Below are 26,084 nucleotides of genomic sequence, written 5' to 3'. Positions count from 1 at the left end.
GTAGGCACTTATTTCCATGCATGGTGGAGGTGCGCTGTTGTACGAGGATTTTGGCAAAAAGTCCACACGGTCGTTAAAGCATTAATGAAAAGGGACATACCATTATCCCCGGAATTCCGGTGACGGAGGCTCCAGGCGCCGGCCTGGACTGGGGGCGGGGGGTGGGGGGAACCGGCGACGGAGGCTCCCCTCCAGGAGGGGAGGGAGGCGGCGGACGGGCCGTGCAGGGCCCGTTCGCCAGGCAGGATGGGTGCTGGAGGTAGGGAAGCCGGCGGACGGAGCCTATCGGCTCCGTTCGCCGCTGGGCTGAAAGCGTCCCTTACCGTATGTGGGGAAGATGGCCGCTCAGATGAGCTGGCTCCGATGACTGGCTCCCTCCCCTCCCAGCCACCCAGCCAATGGCAGGGCAGGTTGGCTGAGGGAGCCAGTCATTGGAGGCAGCTCTCCTGAGTGGCATATTTTCCACCCATACACTAACGGGGCGCGTTTTAGAATTTTGGCAGCGACTACTCTTTTATATAAGGGAGAGATAATACTTGTGTTCGACTCCAAAAATGCTGTATGTGATCAAATTACGATTTGTTCTGTATATACTCTCGTGGAGAGTCAGTTGTAAATACTAAATAAACCGTTTTTTTAAAAAAAGTCATGGTGGAGGTGGGGCTGCACCTGACAGACAACCAACCGCCTGTTAGGTGTAGGGGGGGAGTGTGTTGGAAGCCATCCCACTTCCTCTCCTACACCTGACAGGCAGATGCCTGTCCAATGTAGGAGGGGGGAGGAGTATTAGAAGCCACTGTGGAGGTGCGGCTGCACCTGACCGACAACCACCTGTTAGGTGTAGAAGGTGGAGGGAGTGTGTTGGAAGCCATCAGAGAGGCTGGGCCAGCAGCTTTGCTTTACCTCACAGGTGGTTGTTGGCCACTTCTGATTTTCTCAACTGTCATTAACTGTCTGCAGTCCCCTGTAACTGTTGGGGTTTTTTTTACCTCAGAACACTGAGCTCTGCAGCTGACCAATCAGAGAGTGGGGGGTGCAGGCCTGGAAGCCGCATGGGAATCAATGGGGGGAGCACATTTTACCCCCTTTGACACACTTAGGGGTCGAAGTTCTAAAAATCCCTTCTTAGTGAGTACCTACGCCATGGTAGGAGTGCTCTCCCTGAATTTGGTGTTTCTAGGTCCAGCGGTTTGGCCTGGGCGTTGATTTTACGGTGAGGGAACTTTCTTTTATATATATAGATTTTACTTATACCTCGCCTTTCTCCCCAATGGGGACTTAAAGCGGCTTACATCATTCGCCTCCATTTTGTCCTCACAACAACCCTGTGAGGTAAGTTAGGCTGAGAATGTGCGGCTGGCCCAAGATCACCATCCAAGCTTGCACTGCAGAGTGGGAGTTTGAACTTGGGTTTCCCAGGTCCTAGTCCTACACTTTAACCACTACACCACACTGGCAGGGATAACTCACCAGAGAATAAATCTAGAAAACTCAAAATTGGCCACCAGCTTTAGGATGACTGTGGGAGTTCCAGGGCCAAAATGGAAAGATACAGGAAAATCCTGGCCCAGGTGAGGCAAACCACCACCACCCCATACTATTTGTAATAGAAGCTAAGGGACATAACTCAAAAGGTAATGCTACAACTGGCCACTAACACCAGAATGATGATGGAAGCTGCAGTGCCAAAAATGAAGGAAACTGGAACACCCTGAACCTTAACTCAAAAGGTAACGCTACAACTGGCCACTGACACTAGAATGATGATGGAAGCTGCAGTGAAGGGAATTGGAACACCCTGAACCAGGTTATCTTCACAAAAGGCAACATGTAATAAGAGAGCTTTTAAGCAACCTGTCACGTGTCTCTAATACTCAGATCCCCACCCGCCATGAAAGGTTGCTGGGTGACATACTCTCAGTCAGACCTACTTCACAGAGTTGTTGTGAGGATAAAATGGAGGACAGGAGAACAATGCAGCTCTGAGTCTCCACTGGGGAGAAAGACTGGGTATGGTATTTGTTATAAATCTAATTTTTAAATGATATTTTAAAAATTACATAATTTGTCATATAGCAAAGTAGCCTTTATAAAGGGCTATTTGATCTTCCACCAACAGTATAATATTAATAACGACCCAGTGCCTGAACTGGGAGTTCTACATTCTATTCCACATAACCACTAAAACAGATTAATGTTCCATTACCATGCATGTAAAGGGTGGAAGAGGGAGGAAGCATCCTTTATTACTTGGTTAGATCATGGGGACTGGAGAAGTATAAACTCCTTTGTCTCTTCTGTTCATAACATTAACAAAGGTTAATGATACTGTACTACTGTACTACTCCAAGCAGGATAGGAATGAGGACTTGAGACCAAGAATTAAAAATAAAGGGGGAGGGGCATTAAAAATTAGGTGGAGGGAGAGAGAAACTGAATGAGAAAAGTGTGGAAAACAGGGAGAGAAATTAAGGAAAAAAGAGGGAAAGGTTGTTTTATCTTGCTTCCACATGCTAACTACTGCTTTGCAAGATCTGGCTGAGCTGGATGGAAGGAAAGGAAGACAGAAAGGCTAGGCTGTTATTAGGCTCCAGTATGCCAATTCTTGTAGCAGCCATCAGTGTGCTGTTTTATCTTGCACCAGTACTGGCTTGATAGATGATCCTGTTAGCCTGATCTGTTTGGTAAATTGTTTCAGTCTTGGAGAAGAGCAATAATAGCTGATAATAGAGTTCCTTTTACTATACCCAGGCTCCCCTGCTCTCCCAGTGGCTGCAGCCAGAACTGCATATTAAAAATAAACAGGAAAGATGTTCAGCTGGATGCAGCATGATGGTAGCTTCAAGGGCCCTCCAGCTGACTTGCCCCCCCACCCCGAATTTTGTCCCCCCAGTCCCTCTCTGACGGCGTCAGTAAATTTATGTAAGTAAGGTTCTTGAATATCTCTGTTCATGTTGGAGTTCCAAAAAGTTGGGAAAATGAAGAGAAAATACACATGAGTAGTAAAAAAACAACTGACTTTACAAGAGCTTAACTCTAAAGTCCCAGTGTATTGATATGGCATGAGCAAAATCCATCCTAGAGGAGCAGATAACACTTTAGGGCACAATCAGGGATTGGATTCTTTTCATTTAGTTTGACTGCAGAAGATAAGACTTTCAACAATCTTCTCACTAAGGTAACATTTTGCTTATCAGCTGAGCAAACCAAACCACATATCAAGAGGCTACAGCAGCTGGTGATATCGACCAGACAGATGGCTCTGACTTATTCTTTCTACCTTCTTTTTTCTGCTTCACTTTACCCCCAACTCCTTTCCTTTCTTTCACCACTAAGCTGAAGCTTCAATATTCCTGAAGTTTAGATACCAAAGGGGAGGAGGGAGGGAGGAACAAACTCATGAAAAAGTTTCATTATATTGATTTTTAGTTAAGTAGTAATATTTGTGACCCAGATGAGAATAATTCCTAAGAACACCAATCCGGCAGAAATCATATCAAACAATTCATGTGTGTTCTTTTTAATCTTCAGTTTTTTATTCAAGTTTAAATGAATACTATAAACATCACCTTGAACACTCTTGGAAAATGTGTTTAGAAAGTTTTAATAAGAAAATCAGTAGGAGAAAATAAGAAAGGTGGAATCAGCTGGCTAGGGAAGTGGTAAGCTCCCCTTCACTGGCAGCTTTCAAGCAGAGGCTGGACAAATATTTGCCAGAGATGCTTTAGGCTGGTCCTTCACTGGGCAGGGGGTTGGACTAGATGGTCTGGATGGACCCTTCCAACTCTATGATTCTAAGCCTTCAGCAGAGGTTTCTTCCTCACTCCTCTCACATTACATTTGCAGTGATGTTTACTACAGTAGCGGATCTTTATTACATGGCTATAGGCCGCCTGGCACAGTTTGCCAGCTGCAGAGTGAATACAGCTGTACCGGACTACAGTCATTTTGCAAACAGCAGAGCTTTGTTAATAAGCTCCAGGAACAGCCAAATCCAATCTACTGATTGAGAGAGATGGAAGATCAGCTGTAAAAATTTCCCAACCTTTCCACATGCTCTACAGTGGTGCCTTCTCCATGTCAGTGTGAACTCACTAGTACAGATCATACACATGGTAGCTCTCGTATCAGGAATCCAGATGGGAGCCTTTGACCCCAAAGGACTGTCTTCCTCATCTTTCTCTGGGTCTGCCTAAGGAAGAAAGGAAGAGATACAAAAAGCATGACAATACCTTCAGCATTCCACAGTTAAAGATACATCTCATCAATCTCCAATTTTGACATATTTATTTCCTTCACTATGTTTCCCCCCAGAATTAAACCCAAACAAATGGTAATCTAAGCTTATTCCTGTTCGATCCTTGCATCTCTTAAATATCTTCATTATGCTGTATGCTAATCTGCTGTCCACCTATACGTATGGACTGGTAACTTCCTCGCCTGCGGGGAGGGCAAGATTTAAATCTAAATAAATAAATAAATTACTTTGTACCTGAAGAAGTGTGCATGCACACAAAAGCTTATACCTTAAATAAAACTCTGTTGGTCTTAAAGGTGCCACTGCACTCAAATTTTGTTCTAATACCATCACTATTTACATTGACTAGATTTATTTTTAAAAGCCAGAATCCATGATTTTCTATTTTGCTAATTAGGGCTGTATGGTGTAGACTTTCCAATTTCCGGGGGGGGGGGCTGGGGCTGGGGCTGGGCCAGAGGCATTGCTTTGCTAGGAGCAAGGGTGGCTCCCGGGGGAGGCTGAATACCTTCCTGAAAATTTCGGCGGGGGCTGAAGCCCCGCCGCCCCCACGAAGATTACGCCTAGCTATGGTCCCTGAGACACCATTTCAGGTTTTGGGATAGAATTTTGATTCTATTCTCTCTAGATATTCTAGCTCTGCTACTACTTCTGCTTTATTGGCTGCATTCAGAAGTCATGACAAACCTCTGTAATGGGCATGAACACACCTTGTGGCCATGCTTGCACATTCCCACCGTCCTCCTTTCTGCATGGAGCCAACTGCTGCAATGTCCAAATGCAGACATCTGGGCAGAATGGAGTTTCCACCCCACAAACCGTAATTCTAAACCATGGTTTAATCCCAGGTGCCAGGGAGGAAACAAACTCCAAGGTGCATAGATGTTTACATCATGGTAAACTGGAGCTTGAATGACGTCTTCCAAAACCCGGAAGACTTTTGATCTATATGGGCTGGGGGGGAGAGACAAAGAAGGCAGGAGCACATACAAACAGAGGTTCATCATAATATGTGAATGTAGCCTTAATTACTCAGTCCTTATGTTGAATTTGTGGATTTAGTCTGTGTTTTAAAGATATTTTATAGTATCTGATGGCTTAGCTGTTTTTTTAAAAAATTAGAACTGTATTGATTCTGTCGATTTAATATTATCTTAATTGCTCACTTTGGAAACCACCAGAGGCAAAAAAAACCACCTTTTTTTTACAGACCAGTATAAAAGTATTTAAACAGGCTAGCCAGCTACAGACCTATTATCTAGATACGCAGAACAAACATGCAACCATTTTTGAAGCAAAGGGAATAACTGATAAATGGCATCATTTAATTATTTATAAACAAAAGTCACTCACTGTATAGGTCAGGAAAAATAAATGCTCTAAAGAAATAAATCATATGAGGTCTGAAGTCAGGTGGGATGGGGTAGGGATCCATGTCAAGCTATACTGGTGCAATAAATTTTGTATTTATTTTTACTTAACGTTATTTATAGTCTGCCTTTCTGACATGGACTGAAGGTAGATTACACACAGCAAGTCAGTACAATCAACAAAATGGGATATTCAGTAATTAATGCATTAGGATAATAGACAACTGGACCCACCAGAAAGAACAGGAGCATAGTATAAGTATCAACATGATACATTAAGCAGTATAGAAATTACATAAGAGGTTCCTACTTACAATATGCTACATACAGCAGTCAAGACCACAAGTCCCAATCATTTATCCAAGTAAGTTTGTGAAACCATTTTGTACTGTGCAGCAGCCTTATTACCAGCCTTCTTGAATAGTTCAGTTTTGCATAGTTTGTGTAAGGCCAGGAGAATAGGCAGGCCATTCCACAAGATGAGAGACACCACGGAGAAAGCACATGTACAGGCAGTTGTTGATTTTGCCCATTTGCAGGTTGGCACCTGCAGTAACCCCTGCTTACATGAGCAGAATTGTTGTGGTGGAACATAAAGAGATAGGTGGTCCTGTAAATAAGAGGGACTGAGACCATGAAAGGCTTTATATGTGATAGCTAATACCTTAAACTGAGCTTGGTAACAAATGGTCAACCAATGAGGGGTTTGCAGAATGGAAATAATATGCGCACTCCGTCTAGGTCCCCGTTAATAGTCGAGCTGTGGCGTTCCGGACTAGTTTAGAGTTCCCAAATTGATTTTGAGGTGAGACCAATGTACAGTGCATTACAGAAGTCTAGTCTCAAAGTTACTATGGTATGGTCATCGTGACAGGTGCCATTTTATGATATGGGGCCATTTTTCGATATGGGGCTATTTTACTGGCTAGGCTGAGTTGGAATAAAGCCTTTTTTTGCAGCTGCATTAACTTGCTTCTCCACTAGTAAAGCGGATCCAGAATGACCCCAAGCCTTTTAACTGAGTCAGCAAAAGTCTGAACTCCATTGAAAGTGGGGAGAAAAATGTCCTTCAAGGCCTCTACCTTCCCCATCAGCATTATTTCTTTCTTTTCAGGGTTTAGTTTAAATTTGTTGACTTTTAGCCAGTTAACCACTGCAGCCAGGCAGCGATTCAGGACCTCTACCACATCACCAGATTGGGATAAGGATATACAGAGCTAAATATCATCAGCATATTGATGACAAACAACCCCAAACCTCAAATGGTTTGTCCTAAGGGCTTTACATAGAGATTAAAAAGCATGGGGGATAGAATGTGCCCTGTGGAAACCCACAAGGTAAGTCCCACACTGATGACAACTGATTTCCAATAGCAACCCTTAGCGTCTGATCCAACCTACCTCTTCCAGACTTCTGCTAGGGTTAAAGGTGATTCTTTTCTTCATATATTCTTCAATTGACCTTGAGATGGCATCTAACCATTCATCTCTTTCTGTTGCAGAACTGTTGGGTCAAACAAATACCAGGGTTAAACTCCTAAACAGCACTTTTGCTCACAAACACAACTCAAAAAGCTTTCCCCCCACTGCTTTTGTCTCAACATTTTACTATGTAATAACTCAAGTTTTCTCAGCTATGCAGGGGTCATTTCGTAGAAAAAGAGCTAGGGGAACTCATTAGCATACCTCATTAGCATATGCCACACCCCCTGACATCAGGGGCCCGGCGGTGGACCTGCAAGGCCAGCGGGAGTGCGAGGAAGCCCCGCCAAGGCCCTCCCTGGCCCCAGGCAGGCAGGAGTGGGGAGAGGCAGGGAGGAAGCAACTTACCCTCCCTCTTCTCCTGCCTCCTCCTGGCTGAATGAGGGCTGGAAGCGGGGCGGCCGGAAGCAGGGGGCGGGTCTTTGTCATGTGCCCCGCCCCCTGCACCTCACCCCCCCCCGAAATGACCTCTGCAGCTATGCAATAACTCAACAGTACTTTTTGTGCTTAAGGAAACAGATGTGTGCCTGAGCCTTACCTGGCTGAAAGAATGAAAGATCGCTGCACACTTTCTATGTTCAGTTCATTCTGGTAAGCTTCATGTGTGGGCTTTCTAACCTGACAAAGCATCAGAACAATTCAATTGAATTTAGCTTGGGCAAAAAAAAAAGTGTTGTGTCAACTTGTCATCTCACAAGGAGCAGCAAATGTAAAGCACACTAACACCACACCTTCAGAAGTTAGAAACGACAAAAGAGAACGAACGGGCAACCAAGAGCAAAAAGTGGCTTGTAATCCAGCAGAGGGCAGATATGACAAAGTACCATACTCTAACAGAACATGCAGATGCTCATATCATACAATCGAAACCATTGAACATATGATTATGGAGTGCCCTATATTCGATGAGTTGAGGGTTAATTTAGTCACTCCTTTACTTAAAGATATGGAACTGCTAAATGTGCGAGCCCAGGTGTCATGGCTACTATCGGGTACCAATGATCGTGTCACCCTCTCAGTCGCAAAATTCATAGGCGCAATAATCAAATATAAGAGAAATAATACTAAGGTCTTTTAAAATATTTTCTTTGGTTCTAATTTCTGCTTAAGGTGATAGCCATATGAGTAGTACTAGATAGATAGCATGTTTCAGTAATGAAACAATGCAAACAGCAAGCCTGTTTAACATTACTTGTCCTTCAAATACCTATACAGTGCCTCATGACTCTCTTTCTTTCTCAAGTATCATGTCTCCTAAAAGGCTTAGGCCTGATGTAAACAAATGGTGGAAAAGGAACTCACTTGGGGGACTTTGTACCCAGGCTGCAAACCTGTGAAAAGCAGCTGCATACGACTGATTAGCACACCAGCACAACAACCCTCTGGACTACAGACCTCTAGCTTGCCAGCTAAACAGGCACAGCAGCTTTACACATGTTGCAGCCCCGGTTACATGAGACACTGGCCAAATGCAAAAATCCACAGGTCCTTCTCCAGCATTATGTTTAAGTCAGGCCCTAAACTAAAAAAAAAGCTTCAGTATGTATATGATCCTCAGGGCAGGGGACTTGTTTATTTTGCTTATATTACTCTATAAAGGACTGACTGCAGTATCCATATATTTGAAAAGGCATTTCCTGTCTTATGAGCATTAAGTATTCCATTAACATGGGCAAATTTATTAGTGGCACTGACTATAATAAGGCCATGGTAGAATTAAAGGTAAAGGTTAAGGTTCCCTTGCTCAAAAGTCAGTCGAATCCTAGGGTTGTGGTGCTCATCTCAGTTTCAAAGCCGAAGAGCCAGCGCTGTCCGAAGACGTTTCCGTGGTCATGTGGCCAGCATGACTAAACACCAAGGGGAACGGAACGCTGTTACCTTCCCACCAAAGTGGTACCTATTTATCTACTTGCAATTTCTTGCTTTCGAACTGCTAGGTTGGCAGGAATGGTAGAATTACTTATATGTATATTAGCACACTTTAATATTGTTACAGTTGTGTTTGGTGCAGGAGGCCATGATATGAGTTACAAAACATGATAGAGCAAAAATGTCATTAACTCACTTTCATTCCAGCCAGCGACAGCATGTTGTTGAGTTTGTACATTCCAGACTGAACAGGAGTAGTGTACAGCAGAGCATCATTAAACTACAATATGAATTTTTTTAAAATGTAGTTGAAATTAGATTGCTTTCATCATATAGAAAAGGTGTACGTATCACATACCAATTAGAAAAGCCATCTTCTACCTACACTGGGATGAGTACAGAGGGACACTTTGCCTCCCACCATGCAGTGGAAGTGCTGGGCACACAAAAATGCATGGAGACAGACAAGACCACTCAAAGTTCTCTATCCCTGTCTTGGGGGCAACGTGGAGCCTATTCATCCTCCAGCCTCTACATGCAGACTGTTTACCATACAAATTTCACTAAACTCCACGCATGCAGTGAAGCAAGAAACATGGGCCAACATCCATTGCAATTTAACTGTTTCTCCAACTCCTGAAACTTCCAATCACCTATAACCATTTCACAAGTAGAACTTAAAATACAGGCAGGGCTTGATTCAACAAGGAGGGATGGAAAAACCAAAGCAGGACATATGTATGATAAACTGAAGCTGAGGCATCTCAACTTGAAGTGGGAATGAAAGAGGTGATTAGAGTATTTTACTGTCTCTCTGAGGCCTTCTGCAAGTCTCTCATACTCTGTCTGCTGCAGATTGGATGACTCTCAGTGGTGGTGGTGATGCTATTGCTTAGGGTTTTTTGGTGTTGCTCTAGATCTCTGAAAACTGCAGCTTTCTCCGAGCTCCTTCTCAGACTTCAGTGTTCTCTGTATTGGTACTGAGATGGCTTCTCTCTCCCTTTCCTCCTCAGAACCACCTATTTTTTTCCTCAAAACCCTCCTGTTAGCAAAAGTAATCTCCTTTATGCTGGCTGTGTGAACCTTAATCAATAACTTAATTAACTTGCCAATTTGATTTTAGAAGCCATGAGCTTTTGTAGTATATTCCCAATTTCTTGGCAATGAGCAAAGATTTCATATATATTTACTTTATTTGCTATAAAACCTAAATACATAATATATGTCTAGTCAAAATTTCAACATATCTGAAAAAACCAGTCTATCTGAACTCATACCTTGAATTCTGAGCATAACTACCTTTAAAAAAAATTACACGAGGGCTCCAGCTGGCTGGGAAAGGATACTCTAAATCCTCAGATGGAAGATGAATTCATGAAGTCAAAGTTAAATTAAAAATAGTAGCATGAAATAGCTGCCAAGTAAATTAACCAAAATAAGTTCCTAGTTGTCAATATTTGTAGTACACAACTATGTCGTTAGCCTAGTGTGTGAAAAACATTTGTGGCATCTTACCAAAAAAAACATTCGTGGCTGCATGATCTTCCTTGACAGCTTCATCAATGTTCCTTCTTTCAAAAAGATCTGGATATGCAAGAAAATAAATAAAGTCAGCTGTTGAGTGCACAAACTCTCTCAAAAAGAGGAGAGGGAGTTGAAATGCTAGCCAAAAGCAAAATAAAAACAACAGGACAGCAAAGGGCAAGAGAGAGAGCTGAAAGGGAGGTGAAACTGCCACTATAACTGCAAAGTCTGTGTGGCCAGGGGACTGGTGCTGCAGGCCAGAAAAGGAAGCTACACATTTTGTGGTTATCACACAGCCAGCCAGTGTGATATGGGGTGGGAAGGAGGTTAAACTGAACTGTCACAAATTGGGACACCTCATCCAGCTACTGGGGGGTGGCCCATGGACCAATTCAGGGGGGACTGTTGTAGTGACACAGGGCTCCACTTTCCCCCCTCCTACCATTTCCCTTTGAAGAGCTCAGATACTTTCACAACTGAAGAGGGTTTGTGATGTGAAGCCAAGAAAAACTGAAGTGTTGTCCCTCTCTTGCACGGCTACAGCCCACAGAGGGACCTAAATGATGACATGCAGTTTTCTGATTTTTTTGTAGTTTCCTTTCATAACTTACCCTTCCTGGCTGTACAATCTCATGGTGACCATTTAAACTGTACTGTATTTGCATAAGCTTCTGAAAGTTATCCTAGAGGGAGGAAGCATGAATAAAATTACTGTAAACAAATGCCCATCTGAGAGTTTTCACAGATATATGGGGGTGGAGGAGAGAAAGACATGCAATTCTTTCCAAGCACTGGAAAGCCACAATTATTGCTCAAACTGGCTTCACGGCTGTGCCAAATAGTTGATTATCCTTCACATTCTACAGAACGAATCACTAGAAGCTAATTTCCTGAAGTGCAGATGGCAAGAGAATACAGGTCTTTAGCCTGAGAATGATAGGCATGGTTCCAAATACAGAAAACTTGTAATTTCACTTTCACTCTGAATTAAACTAGCTACATATCTCCCTCATTCCCTCCTTAGCACTCATGGGATTCCACACTCTGGAAACTCAGCAGCTGGAAAGGAGGGTGGGGGTGTGTTGCGAAAGGCTATTGATTGAATGCTGGGGACAGTTTTCATCCAGATGCTGTATTTCTGCAAATCTGTGAATGCTCAGCTTTCAGATAAAACAGGAACCAAACATTTTGTGCTCAAAATGTCTGCATAACAGGGACAGATTGAAATGGAATATATAGAAGAAGAGGAGAATGGATTTATACCCCGCCCTACACTCAGAGTCTCAGAGCAGCCTACAAACTCCTTTCCCTTCCCCTCCCCACAGCAGACACCCTGTGAGGTAGGTGGGGCTAAGAGAGCTCTTTCAAAAACTGCTCTTTCAAGAACAGCTCTGGCAGAACTATGGCTTGCCCAACGTCATCCATCAGCTGCAAGTGGAGGAGTGGGGAATCAAACCCGGTTCTCCCAGGTTAGAGTCCACGCACTTAACCACTACACCGAACACCCACTACTACTATTATTTTAACATATTTTGTCTTTATATTACAGTTTTAAATTTGTATGCGCTTCCACAGTTGATATACTTACTCCCTGTTTCATAATGTCATTTGCATGGTTGGCCACTTCTATGACAACAGCGAGAGCATCTTAAAAGAAAGGAAAAATGGTTGTATAGGCTAGATAATCAGTATTGAAACACAAGCTGATTACATTAAAAAGCACATTATGGAATAACACTTAAGCGAAGTGAGGGTTTATCATCATCATCATCAATGTGGCACTTTACAGAGCAACATAAGCATAAGTTATGAGGTTTCAACTGTTCAACTCTTCCAACGTTGGGGTAAAAAATTAAGCCTACCTTATCTACTCATGGCAACTGGCTGCCCTCAGGCCTCATTGGGTCCAATGAAGGCTTCCCACTTGGCCAAACTCAATATACTCTTCCAGTCTGCTCCACATTTTCTGAGAACTTACCTGTACAGCTACTGTCAAGTTTCAAAGCCCACTTCATGCACCAGTTGTGAATCCTTTCTGCTTTCCAACACAGACTAGAAACACTACTTAATGCTCAACCAGCTCATTCCTGAAGTGTCTTCCTTCTTCCACCCAAATGCAGCACCGCAGTATAGTAGCACCAAGAATTTAATTTATTGTTATCACACTCTTCTGCCATGAAGATCAGAGTTTAATATGTGGTTACCGATTTTATCCTAACAACAACCGTGTGAGTTAAGACTAGTCTGAAAGACAGTGAGTGGCCCAAAGTCATCACATTATCTTCATGGAAGAGGGGAGATTTGAACCAACTGGATGCAGACAGGGCTCTACCAGGTCACGATCAAACCTTCTCAGTTATTTAAACACAAATCTTGAATTACGGAATGTTTGAAGTATTGGAGCTGCTTTCTGATGGAATAAAGATTTACTTAAACTGGAACCTCTAAACTGTTAAGAACCACTTGTCTACCTTGTGGTTGTTCCTTTTAGGGTTGTCAACCCCCCCAGTTTGCCAGGGGTCCCCCGTTTTGGGAAGCCCCACCCCCAACACCCACAGCCACCCATCTCTATCCCTTTAAGTGTGTGGAACCTGTGTTTCCTCCCAAGCCTGATCTCCACAAGCTTGCAAGGAAATGCCAGCTTCGTGCTCTTAAAAGGGAAACGCAGCTGCTCTTAAAGGGGAGACGCCAGCTCCTGCATTTAAAGGGGAAACGCCGGCTCCTTTAAGTGCAGGGAACTGGTGTTTCTGGAGATCTGGTGCACGGGGGCGGGGGGGCGGACGTCCCCAACATGATGTCATCACATTGGGGATGCCCCGCCCCCTCCAGGAACGCCCCCAAAGTCCCTCGCTGGGGGTGGAAGATGGACTTGGCAACCTATGCCAATGCCAGGACAGGCTGATGATTGTCACCAGCTGAGATGGTTTCAGAAAGACTCTCTAGATAGCTCTGGTTCTGTGTCACATCATTTCACCAAGCTGGAGGTCTCCCACTATCACAATTGGTCTCCAGACGACAGATGCCAGTTCCCCTGCAGAACATAGTTGCTTTGGGGGGGTGGACTCTGTGACAGTGTACCCTGCTGAGGTCCCGTAGGGAAAAATATAATTAATGGGCTCTTTATCTAGAGGTTCTGTAACGATTTAATTTTTTTAATTTGCTTTTCTTGGCAGTGTTAGGGAGGGAGATGAGATTGTGGGGAAAATATAAACTACTATGTTTAGGCTTGAAAGCTAACTGTGTCAAAATATGAAAGAAAATTCAAAGGGACTAGAATGCTAACATGGAAGAAATATATACTTCAACTAGAAATGTCAATTACTCAGATATATCTGTTCCTTTCCATCAAAAAATAACTTTTTCATTGGGCTCTGCCCAATGACCTACCCACACTGGCCAGGCTCTGGACCGCTAGTTCCACTTCAAAGGCCTCTCTGCACCCACCAGGCCAAAAATGTTTGTTTCAAGAGTTTTCAGCACTACATAATATTGCTACAACCAGAAAGGCTGTTGTGGGGCACAAGCAGATGTTTTCTTGACAAAAGTCTGTATACCTATTTATATAAATCCATAACTGGGCCAATAATATTAACTGAATCATTACTAATCAATACCAATTGAACTTATACATTTCTGAATTGATGATGTTTCACTAGAAAATAACTAGAAAATGCAATTACCCTGAGTATCTTTGAAGTCAGCTGAATCTTCCAAAAGGTTCTTTAAGTAATCTGGGGAAAGAAAAATATTGAAGAGGAAAATGAGGATGAGATAAACACAATATATTGTCATGAATACCCATAGTACGCTACCAGAAACATTTGGCTGCATGCTTAATTTTCAAATCATGAAGAAAAAGTCAGTAGCAATCTGAATACATGTGAAGTTGTCTTGTGTACCAAGGTCAGTACTTTTTATTTTGACTGTTAGCAGCTCCCCAGGGTTAAAGGTGGAGGTCTTGTCACATCACCTACTACCTGATCCTTTCATCTGAAGATGCTGAGAACTAAACCTAGGACCTTTTGCATACAAAGCAGATATTCCACCACTAAACCTCTTCCCTAATCTAAACAGAACAAAGCATATATTACACTAAATTTTCCATTTCTCACAACAAATATTCAGGGGAAAAACCAAAACATGAAATAAATTATGCTACACATGAAAATAAAAATCTACATAATCCTAATTGCTGCCCTTGTGCAAGTGGGGAAATACTTCTTTCATTATCTTTGCTGGAAAGTGTCCCAGAAGCCATTTGACTGACATTTTTTGTATAACATAAATTAAATTCTGTATAGGGGCATTACTGTAAAATAATTAAATGTTCAGGACACAGCCCAATCAAAACTTTGGTTCCTACAAGAAGAGAAAAGAACATGCTTGCTTCCTACTGTGCTGTCAGTGTAGTATGATGCCTAAAAACATATTCTAGTTATGTGGTTGAGTTGATCATGGAGCTGCTTCATAAAAAATAAAATAATGACAGTTTTGATCACTAGATGGCCCAGCCAAACCACAAAATCATTCAGCTCTTTAAAAAGGGCTTCAATGTACATGCTTAACATTAAGAATCAAGCTGAAAGCTACTCAAAAATAGCAGGACTTGAAACATAGATAGGAGAAGCAGGAGACCAGAATAGAACTGCGACAAATAGACAGAACACATAGCCTTTTCAATGAACTATCATTACAGAAAATCTCCTCCAAAAATTAAACAAAATAAAATGAAAGGTAGAAGTAGCAGCAGACTATGCTGACTGCTATGATTTACTGCTGGTTCTCAGAGTTTACAGCATAATGTTAACATTCACTGCCACAGGAGGTGGTGGACGGCTTCAAAAGGGAATTAGATAGACAGCATGGACGGCTTCAAAAGGGAATTAGATAGACATATGGAGCAGAGGTCCATCAGTGGCTATTAGCCACAAGGTATAGATAGGGGCTCTGGGGCAAGTGGTGCTCTGTCTTCTTGGTGCTTGGGGAGGCCAACTGTGGGAGGGCTTCTAATGTCCTGGCCCCACTGGTGGACCTCCTGATGGCATCTGGTATTTTTGGCCACTGTATGACCAGAGTGTTGGACTGGATGGGCCTTTGGCCTGATCCAACATTGGCGTCTCTTATGTTCTTATGTATGTTCTTATCTATCTTCTTTACCAACAAAACTAAAAATGATGAAGTGGAAAGAAATTCTCACATTCAAGAAAGTGTACAATTTAAAGTTTTAACGGAAGGACAACATGATGGGATATATAACGTGTTCCGCAGGGATATGTTGTAGCCAAACATCAAAGCGCCTTAGGGCATCTTAAAAACTAATAAACTGATCGCTGATTAAGCTTTTATGGCAAGATGCATGAACTCGCTGAGACCAAGCATTCTAAAGGGATGAAAAGAATAAAAAACAGGGGAAGAATTATAGGTACTTTAGCTTTGTTTCAGCAAGGGATGACACAAGATTTTTTAGACTGATTTGGAAACTAATATATTTTTTCTTCTTTCTTTTTCAGCTTCCCTTGGTATGGTAGTTAACAGTTTATAACTTTTAGGGATGAGGAGGAAATTAATGAACTAATTAGCATATTGTAATACTGCAATGTCCAATTAATAATTTACAAACTGAGTGCTTCTGTCATTTAATGGTGAAAGATCAGTGATGATTCACAGCCAATTCTCAAAAATAAAATGAAGGTGAAAGCAAAGGGGCAATCATGACTTTCACCTTTCAGAACTAAGTTGCTTGATCTTAAACAGGGCATTATTCAGTACAATCATTCCAAATATCAAGACTTCTTAACTCTAAATAAAACTTGTGCTCTTAAAACAGAAGAACAAACACCTACTTCTAATTCCTTTCAATGAACTCCAAGTAGAAAGTCTGTGTTTACAACAATCTTCCTTGAATTAAGAATTAAAGAGCTAAACATAAATGACATAATCTTACATCTGATGATGCATATGCAAATCCCAATAATTCAAGCAGAATAATAAGTGTATCTAGAAAGATACAGTGTATTCCCATAATTCCTATTTTAATCAAGAAATTATTAGATGTAGTCACCAAACAGCATGTCTACATGGAGCATCATCAAGGGTTGCCAACCTCTAGGTGGGGTCTGGAGATCTCCCAGAATTACAAGTGATCTCCGGACAACAGAGATCAGTTCCCTTGGGGAAAAAATGGCTGCTTTGGAGGATGGGCTCTATGGCATTATACCAGCTGAGATCCTTCCCCTCACCAAACCCACCCTCTCCAAGCTCCACCCCCCAAATATTCAGAATTTCTCACCCCAGAATTGGCTACCCAAATGGAAAGAGTGGTATGTTTGTTAAGAGTTGCCAGATCCTCTAGTTGATCTGGTGGGGGGATTTAGGGGGCATTCCAGGGGTGGACAAGGACATCGTGTGATGTGATGATGTCACCTGGAAGTGACGTCCCTTGCATCAGCAATGCCAGGAGTGACACTCTGGTTTTTGGGTAAAACTCCATGGTAAGTTCACCCTCAAACCATAGAGTTTTGTTGAAAAACCAGAGCATCCCCGTGCAACATCGCCAGCATCACTTCTGGGTGACGTCATTGCGTCGGGGACATTGCACGTCAACATTCCTGTTTAGGGGCGGGGTTTTCCCCACCAGCCAACTGGTCCATGGCAGCAAGAAGCCTCCGAAAGCAGGGGACCCCTGCTCAGAACTGGGAGCTGGCAACATGTGCATTTGCCACACACAAATCCTCAGAGACAGAAATTATCATATTTCTGTACATTACTCCTGGAAGAAGCTAAGTTTAGCAATTAGTATGTACAGATCTATCCTAATCAAATTATTTATTTTTATTTAAATGGATTTTAAACCACCACCCCACATGGGATAGGGCTTAGGGCACTGTACATCAAAAAGTCTTTACATAATTATAATCAGACATTAAAAATCATAAATACAGCGATAAATATCAGTAAGACGGCGATGAAACTGCCAGGGTATGCCACTGCCTCATGGAGGGGGGAGGCAGGAGAAACAGGAGTGCCAGCCAGATGGAAGACTGTTGCTGTCCTCAACCCTAACCCTTACATGCCCTATGGGACTGCATTAAGTCCTGCAGGGCATGGATGTCATTCGGCAGAGAGTTCCACCAGTTTGGGGTCAGGGCTGAGAAAGCCCTGGCCCTGGTTGAGAACAGCTGGATGTCTCTTAGGCCAGGGACCACCAGCAAGTTCTTATTTGACAAGTGTAATGCCCTTCGGGGGGTATACCAGGAGTGGCAATCCTGAAGATATGTGGGTCCCTGACCATTTAGGGTGGGTATCATTCAGCCTGTGGACCACATCTGGCCCGCACAGGGCTCAGAACTGCCCCCCAAGCAACTTCCTTCTCCTGCTTCCTTTTCCAGGGTTGCTCCTGCAGCCGCACCATAGCTTGCTTTTTTCCCAGCTCCCTCAGTGGCTCTTTGCTTCCTGCTTCTAGTTTCCTGCATCTTGCCTGCCTCACTCAGCCCTCCCTCCCTCCCTCCCTCCCTCACACACACAGACATACAGATAGAGAGAGCTTTGTGGCTGCTTCGTGCTGGAGAGATATAAAAACAAGCCTCCCTCCCTTCCCCGCCCCTCACTCACACACCTGCTTCTGCTTCCTTCTCTGGGGCTGCTCTTCCTCTTTTTTGCGGGGAGGGGAGGAAAGAGAAAGAAAAAACAAAATTGGAGTCCCATGGCAGCTTTAAGACCACCAACAACATTTTATTCCAGGTATAAGCTTTTTCTGTGCAAGCACACTTCTTGGATAGGTGGGAGGGAGGGAAGAAGGTTGGATTTTTCTGACAAGCACAATGTACATTGAGGAAATTATTTTGGCTTATTCTTAAAAGTTTTTTTTAATATTGGATTTCTCTGTTCCTATCTGGATTTATTTTCTTTCAAAAAGACCCTGATTAGGAATTAGAACATGTGGATTGGTCTTTATATCTTGGAGAGTGGGAGGGACTTCAGACGTCAAATTATAATAGCATACATTGGCAATGAGACAGGAAAATTAGGTCTCATTTCAGTCCAGGAGGATGCATTGTCTTGAGCTTCATTACCATTTGCAATTCAGCAGTCTCTCTTTCTAACCCCTTTGAAATTCCTTTGTAAGAGCACTGCTGCTCTTAGGTCAGCAACTGAATGTTGTGGTTTCTAATGTCAGACTTATGTCCATTTATTCTTTGCATCCTTCTGGCCTAGAATCCTTCTGGATGGAATTGAGACCTAGGTTTCCTGTCTCATTACCAACACTGGTATCTCCACGCATATCATACCTAATCCAATCAAGCCTGCTATTGTCATTCGCCACCTATTGCCAATCAACATCTGAAATCACCTTTATAAAATGTATATCCCTGGTACCTTGTGTTACATTTTATAGCCGCATGGCCCAGCCCAACAAAGTGACATTTATGTCAGATCCGGCCCTGATAACAAATGAATTCGACACCTCCAGTTTAGGGCCTTAAAGGTTAATATCGTAACTCTGAACCTGTTCCGGTACTCCACCTGAAGCACAACCTTTTGTTTATTCATGTTTTGGATACTGTGTGAAGAGCTGTTTCACTAAAATAGTTCCAAGACCTATTAAACAGCAACTGCCATTTTTCCTTCTACATGTCATTCCATGGTCTCTTACACTTTTCTGAAGACCACAACATCAAAACCAACATTTGCAACTCCTGACTTGCTAATAAACTAATGATTTTTTTCAAATGAAGCCTGAGTAGCATGGAATTTTTTTCAAATGAAGCCTGAGTAGCATGGAATTGACTAACTCTGCATAAATAATGTTCAGGGTGCTTGGCAAGTTTTACATTTCAGGAAAAGACAAGAAAATATTGGCCTTTATGGTGAACAGACGACCATAGCTCTAGCAGGGCAGTCTTCTTCCTCCACCTCTAGTTTGTACTAATCATATAGCCAAAGAAAAGCAGCAAAGCAGTAGGATAACCCTATCCTATCGAAAAGTGTCCATTTCACCTCCCCAAAGGAGGAAATAGTTTAATGTGCCCCTCCATACACAATTCACTCTTAATAGGAGGAATAGCCCCCCCCCCACACCAGTTTTCCTTAGACGCTTTGAAGTTTTACCACCCCGAGGATTCTTAAGCACCAAGAGTCCATTTAGTTATGAGAGCTTATTGCCATTATGATCTTGTTTAATTGTTTTCATGTCCTTTAGTTATCTGTTGTGTGTGCTCCTATCTTACAGTATAGATTTTCAAACAGTGCAAGAGAGTCACATGTTGCATCCGCTTCCACGCTCTTAGATGTTCCTTCTGATGCTCCCTAGAGGCCTTTGGTAGAGGAAGGAGCTGAAGAAGCCTACCCTCTACAGTGTCTTATGCAGTGGTACCTGCGTTATTCTTCCATGCACTACTGTCAATTATTCAGATCTTGCTAGAAATAATGGTTACAGTTTCAGAGGGTAGCCCTGTTGGCCTACAGTACACCTAGATTTCAGTTCAGTAGCTCCTTAGAGACCAAGATTTTTGGGGTATGTGCTTTCAAGAGCCAAATCTCCCCTTGTCAGATATCTGATGAAGGCAGCTTGATCCCTGAAAACTCATACCCTGAAAATCTTGTTGGTCTCTAAGGTGCTACTGGGCTCAATTCTAAGAGATCCACACAAGGATCACTCCTGATTTTTACCATCACTTAAACAAAATGCTAATACTATCTTGAGAAACAGAGCAATTAAATATACTTATTCCAAAATAATCAAATTCTTTGATTATTTTAAAATACTTCTGGATCACTTCTCCCCAAAGCGGTGGGGAGGCAGTTTAAAATATGCACGTACAAATCAATAAACCCCAAATACATTATAGCTGCACAATAGACAGCTTATAAAATAACATGCCCTTCATACACAGATATCCAAAGGCTCTTCTAAAGAAAACTTCCTTACAAACTTGATGGCAAACTGGCAAGGAGAGAACAATTTTTGCTTCTATGTCGCCTATCCCAGAACAGAGGAATCACTAATAAAGCCCCAGAATAGGCCACTACTAACTATCTCCTTGTGGGAGAAGAATAATCTGTAAAGAAGAATAATCTGTATAACACATTAATACCTACATCCCTATATATTTAAAACAGGTGTCAAAAATTTGGGAGGAAGAAGCATATTACTGCTTATTTACCGTTGTTAAAATAAAGGGGAGAGAGGGGAGTAGGAGAACACAACACATTTAAAAAAACACCTCTAACTTCAGACATGTGGCCAGAATTATAGAATATTCATGGTATAAGCATCTGGTATAAGACAAATATTTGTATTATATCAGTTTGCAGACCCTCCCTCTCTTTGAAATCAATAGTGTTCTATTCCAAACAACACAACCAGGCCAAACAGCTGTGGAAACATAGTACAACATCACAGGCATGATGCTTATCACCTAACGTTTACCTAACAGAAAGTGAAGTAGAATCAACAGCGTATTTCCTTTGCAAACTGTATCAGCCCTAGGAGTAGGAGCCAGAAGAATTTCTAGCTGCAGAGTAAATTTCACCACGCATCTCAACTCCGGTAAATAACAAGCTGTGACTTACCTGTCAAAAGCAGCCTGTACTGAGGGATCCTCTGAACTGGTTTGAGCAAATAGTGTTTGAGTGCCAAGCTAGCACAGCGAGGGCTCGTCTAAAATACAAAAATAGCCTAATGTTCTTAAAAGGAAAGCCAACATTCTTTTGAACAGGCCTAAGCACAATGACATGTTAAACCATTCAGTCTTGCTACTATGCACTGGAGAGGTAAACATTATACAACCACCAGGAAACCGCAGGCTGGCTCCAATTTAGTAGCCTTCCTTAACTCAGGGAGCAAGCCTAAGCAGGTTTATTCAGATGTAAATGTCATGCTATTTAATAGGGTTTAGTCCCAGGAAAGTGTCCATGGGATTGCAGCCACACTTCACTGAAATTTACATAGCAAGTTAGCATGCTGTACTATGTACAGTTTTGGTCACCACACCTCAAAAAGGATATCATAGCATTGGAAAAAGTGCAGAAAAGGGCAACTAGGATGATAAAAGGGTTGGAACACTTTCCCTATGAAGAAAGGTTAAAACGCTTGGGGCTCTTTAGCTTGGAGAAACGACGGCTGAAGGGTGACATGATCGAGGTTTATAAGATTATGCATGGGATAGAGCAGGTAGAGAAAGAAGTACTTTTCTCCCTTTCTCACAATACAAGAACTCGTGGGTACTCCATGAAATTGCTGAGCAGTCGGGTTAGAACGGATAAAAGGAAGTACTTCTTCACCCAAAGAGTGATTAACACATGGAATTCACTGCCACAGGAGGAGGTGGCAGCGGCTACAAGCATGGACAGCTTCAAGAGGGAATTGGATAAGCATATGGAGCATAAATCCATCAGTGACTATAGATAGGAAGTATAGATAGGTATAGATAGGAACTCTCTAGGCTGGGTACAGATAGGAACTCTCAGGTATAGATAGGAACTCTCAGGCTGGGGAAAGTGATGCACTGTATTCTTGGTGCTTGGGGGGGGGCAACAGTGGGAGGGCTTCTAGTGTCCTGGCCCCACTGATGGACCTCCTGATGGCACCTGGTATTTTTGGTCACTTTGTGACAGAGTGTTGGACTGGATGGGCCATTGGCCTGATCCAACATTGGCTTCTCTTATGTTCTTATGCTGGGCCATTAGCAACTTCACTGTTCTGGTCACTCCCACCCACCCGTACCACTTCGTACCACAGAAGTATGATTGCTTATCATTCTGGGCCACATGCTAGGCAGCTGCAAAGCATTGCAAAACATGACAATTTTCTGCCTAATAAATCCAAGGTGCCATGCCTCCAAGTCCATTTACAGTCATAAACTAGGCAAGTCCCAATAAGAGGCACAATGCCTTGGATTTGCATTCTGGCAGAAGATTTAATCCCAGAAGACTTGATAATGAGGAAAAATGATCTCTCCAGTTTACTTTTATTTTCTTCACTTTTGTTGCACATTATTACTGTGGGTTTATACCTTTGTTTCAGAGGAGCACCTAAGACAATGAACAGGGTTGGTCACCTTCCAACCATACAGTCATAAATGATAAACTTGGTCATGTTGCACTCAATGCATATACAGATATGCAGTTGTCACCCAGCAGTACCTGATGTAATCCTGCTTGCTAGATCTAGGGACAAGCCTGCTAAAACTGCTATGAAAAATAATGATTTTTAGTCCCAATAATAGCTTTCTACATCAGTTTCATTAGAATGCATGGGAACAGAAACTGCTCACTAGTGCCTTAATAGTTTTGATTCTGAGTTAAACTATTGTTTTAAACAGATCTTGCATCAGTTTTCAAAAATGTTAAGAAAGCCGCAAGGGTCATATTGGAGATTTTCACATTAGGTTTTAAAAAAAAATCTGATTTGGTATCTGCCTCCATCCTGGAAGCTTAAATGAGATTACCAAATGTGAATAAACACTAAACTTATGTATTTCTATTTTGATTTCTTATTTTCTATTTGTTAAAGCTTGGCAGTTTCTGCAGATGATAAACTCATTCACCAAAATACATGATAAAATCTTTTTAGCACACACACAGGCTTGAACTTTTTAGTAAACCTCCACTGAGGGACAGGATTTCCATAAGCAGAATGGTTCTTCCTCACCTCAAAATGTTGCTCCTGGGGGACGTGTGGGGAAGGGGGAGATGCGCCTGTGTGTGGGGGAGGGGGAAATCAGCAAAATGTTCCACTCACAGGTTCCAAGAAAAGTTCACTCTTATATTGGTCCTTTGAAAAATAAATAATTCATAGTGCTTTGCTTTAGCTCAAGTTTTGGTTTTAGTTTCCTCCTTTTCACCACTGTATTTCTCTAGTAGGTAAACTCATACTTGTAAGCCACAAGGAGTAGCAGGAAAAATAAAAATAAATATAAGATTTTGTTTTTGGACTTTGGCATGTTCACAAAATATAAGCTATACATGCAAAGTATCAGATGTGAAGTACACACTTTTTTTTTGCTACTTGTCCCTTTAAAACTAATATGACCTTCTACCCAGGATGGATGAGACCCCATTTGCTTACATTTTGTAACAAGTGAAAAATATGCAACCACATACAATAGGCAAATATTGTACTCTGATACTGTACCCATGTACAAATCATTGCATAAACCAATCCTTAAAAAGAGCTAACTTTGTAAAGCAAGACGACAAAAAAAATATTACCTCAAAATCTCGAACGACAGCAGCAAAACTGGGGTTCTTCTTGCATTGTTCATCTAGGAGGGCTACATTCTTATCAAACTCTTTAATGTAAGTTGAATACATCTTTAAGTAAGGTCCTTTTTTTACAAAAATATCCGCAATTCTCTGATGGTCAGCCCTAGAATTTCATACAGTGAATAATTAAAACTTGCACCTGCAGAGTGCAGCAGGGGTGAGTAAACATATTCTCTTCCACTTCTCTCTCCTACTAGCAAGCCTCCTGCCTAGGGATGCCAGCCTCCAGGTAGGACCTGGAGATCCTCCAGAATTACAGTTCCTCTCCAGACTACAGAGATCAGTTCCCCTCGAGAAAATGGCTGCTTTGGAGGGTGGACTGTATGGCATTGTACCTCACTGAGGTCCCTGTTCTCCCCCAGGCTCCATCCCCAAATCTCCAGGAGTTTCCCAATCTGGATCTGGCTACCCTCCTGCCCCACAAAGGGGAGGTTCATTTCACAGGTCCTTGGCTGGAAAAACAGGCATCCTCCAAATTCCCAACTCCAGTCCCTGGATAGGACTGCCTTTGGAGCCAAAGGATAGGGGATTCCCTTCAGCCCAGAACCCATCCAAAAGCCTTTTGCCTGGCTGAAGAGAAGTAAGCAGCAGCATATTTATGCCTCTTCACCAAACATCTGAAGTCTTCTGTCTCTGTGTGCAGATCTGCTAATCTCTATATTTGATAGCAGTAACTGTCACTCCACAGCAGCATTTAGGGTTTGGGGGGAGACCTTTTTTTTTTAATCCCATGATTTCTGGGCAAATGTGATGGATCCCTACCCTTTAGTGAAGCTTCTCTTCTGTGCTCCCTTCCTGCCCTCAGTGTCTATACACTTCACTGGATGGGAGTCTATGAACAGATGATACCCTGATCACTGTAAATCATCTGGTATGTTTATGGAGTAAAATTACTTTTAGCTATTAATTCCCAAGGAAAGTAGAATTATTGTTATTTAATATGTTCTAAAGTTAATTGCTCAACAGTTATTCTGTTTGCTGAGATGATAGAAGGGTCCATTTGTACTTCACAAAACTTGTAATGCTTGGTTTCACCGGAGTGAGAACCTGGCAGAATCTTCCTTCAACCTTCCTATCCCTGCTTGGCTAGACAGCCAAAAAAAAAAAAAACCCTACCCAGGGAGGGAAGGTTCCTGTTGGGCTGCTGCCCTGGAGGGCAACTTTAACTTAGTCAGGGTCAAGTAATCAAGTGGTCAGGACCAAGCAGAGCTGAGAAAGCCCCCATGCTATTGCTAAGTCCTAAGGGGATGCTCAGCTCAAATACGACCAGTGGCAACAACAACAACAGACACAGGCTCCTCCTGGGGTATTTGTGGTCCATTTTAACATCCCAATCCACCCCTGGCCAACAGATAAGAGCATTCAGACTCATCCAACTATGAATGAAACAGCCCTAAAGTATGGGGGAGGCAGGGAAGGGACTTGGCCTCTCTGAACCCTGTTATTTGCTCAAGTTTGTTCAACAGCCAATCTCATTGTAGACTACTAGTGCAAATCCATATGCACTTGCATATACACACATCTCTGATTAAAAATTCTGATTGTGTAATATGGTCATTTGTAATCCACCAGATGCTTGTATTTAGAAGTGACTTTGCAGCAAAAAAGAGCATATATTAGTAGAACACTCATTACTATTAAGACTGACATCCCACTTTTACAAAGTAAATGAACATGAACAAATGTACCAGTGAGCCAGCCGTTCTTCTAGTTCTCTCAAGAGGTCCCGATTAAGCTCATACAGCTGAGGTAGGTAGTACAGGATCTGATTCAGGATCCTGTCTTCAATTACTGGCTTTCCAAGTTGCCTGGAAGCTTGTGCCACTGAATCCCGGAAATCCTGTGACAATACAAAAGGGAAACAAAAAAGCCATCTGAAAAATGGCCTCCAAGAAACAATGCAGAGTATACTACTTCCCTGATACACATGCCATAAACCCACATGGCCAGTTTCCACAGGACTGGATGCATAGTCTAAAATTAAGCAGATGCCTGAGCTTTGGAAAAGGGAAGTTCACAGAAGAATGGTTTCACACTTATTTACTACAAGAGGGGGACCCGCGATACTCGCGGGGGGGGGGAGAAGAGCTCCGTCTCCTCCATCCCCCCCATCTCCCCGCGGCGGCGGCGAGGCCGGTCCCCCCCCCCGCCTGCCGGCTCCGGGGAGGAGGAGGAGGCGGCGGAGGCGAGGCCCGGCTTCCCCCCTCCCTTCCTCCCTCCCTGCCCGCCCGCCCGGCCTCCCCGGCTTCCCCGCGAATTTTTTTTAAACTTTTTGTATTTTTGTGCACACGTGGGGACTGGCACACGTGCGCACAA

The 26,084-nt window shown here is 42.7% G+C and overlaps 1 protein-coding gene across 1 annotated transcript in view; it reads right to left on the bottom strand.

The window, feature by feature from the left end:
* Positions 1–26,084, bottom strand: part of FGD6 (FYVE, RhoGEF and PH domain containing 6) — an 88,816-nt gene that overhangs the window by 19,354 nt on the left and 43,378 nt on the right. The window contains exons 6-16 of the mRNA XM_015414643.1: positions 25,457–25,608; positions 23,715–23,871; positions 21,075–21,162; positions 14,183–14,233; positions 12,091–12,149; positions 11,114–11,185; positions 10,494–10,562; positions 9,175–9,258; positions 7,648–7,727; positions 7,029–7,131; positions 4,046–4,192 (exon numbers count right to left, since the gene is read on the bottom strand). Coding sequence (XP_015270129.1) covers positions 4,046–4,192; positions 7,029–7,131; positions 7,648–7,727; positions 9,175–9,258; positions 10,494–10,562; positions 11,114–11,185; positions 12,091–12,149; positions 14,183–14,233; positions 21,075–21,162; positions 23,715–23,871; positions 25,457–25,608 — 1,062 coding nt within the window. The remainder of the gene's footprint in view (positions 1–4,045; positions 4,193–7,028; positions 7,132–7,647; positions 7,728–9,174; positions 9,259–10,493; positions 10,563–11,113; positions 11,186–12,090; positions 12,150–14,182; positions 14,234–21,074; positions 21,163–23,714; positions 23,872–25,456; positions 25,609–26,084) is intronic.

The sequence above is a fragment of the Gekko japonicus genome, unplaced genomic scaffold (genome assembly GCF_001447785.1).
Source record: "Gekko japonicus isolate JY-2015 unplaced genomic scaffold, Gekko_japonicus_V1.1 scaffold969, whole genome shotgun sequence".
Taxonomy (NCBI): Eukaryota; Metazoa; Chordata; class Lepidosauria; order Squamata; family Gekkonidae; genus Gekko; species Gekko japonicus.
The sequence above is the reverse complement of the archived record's forward strand: the minus strand, read 5'-3'. Positions and strand labels throughout refer to the sequence as shown.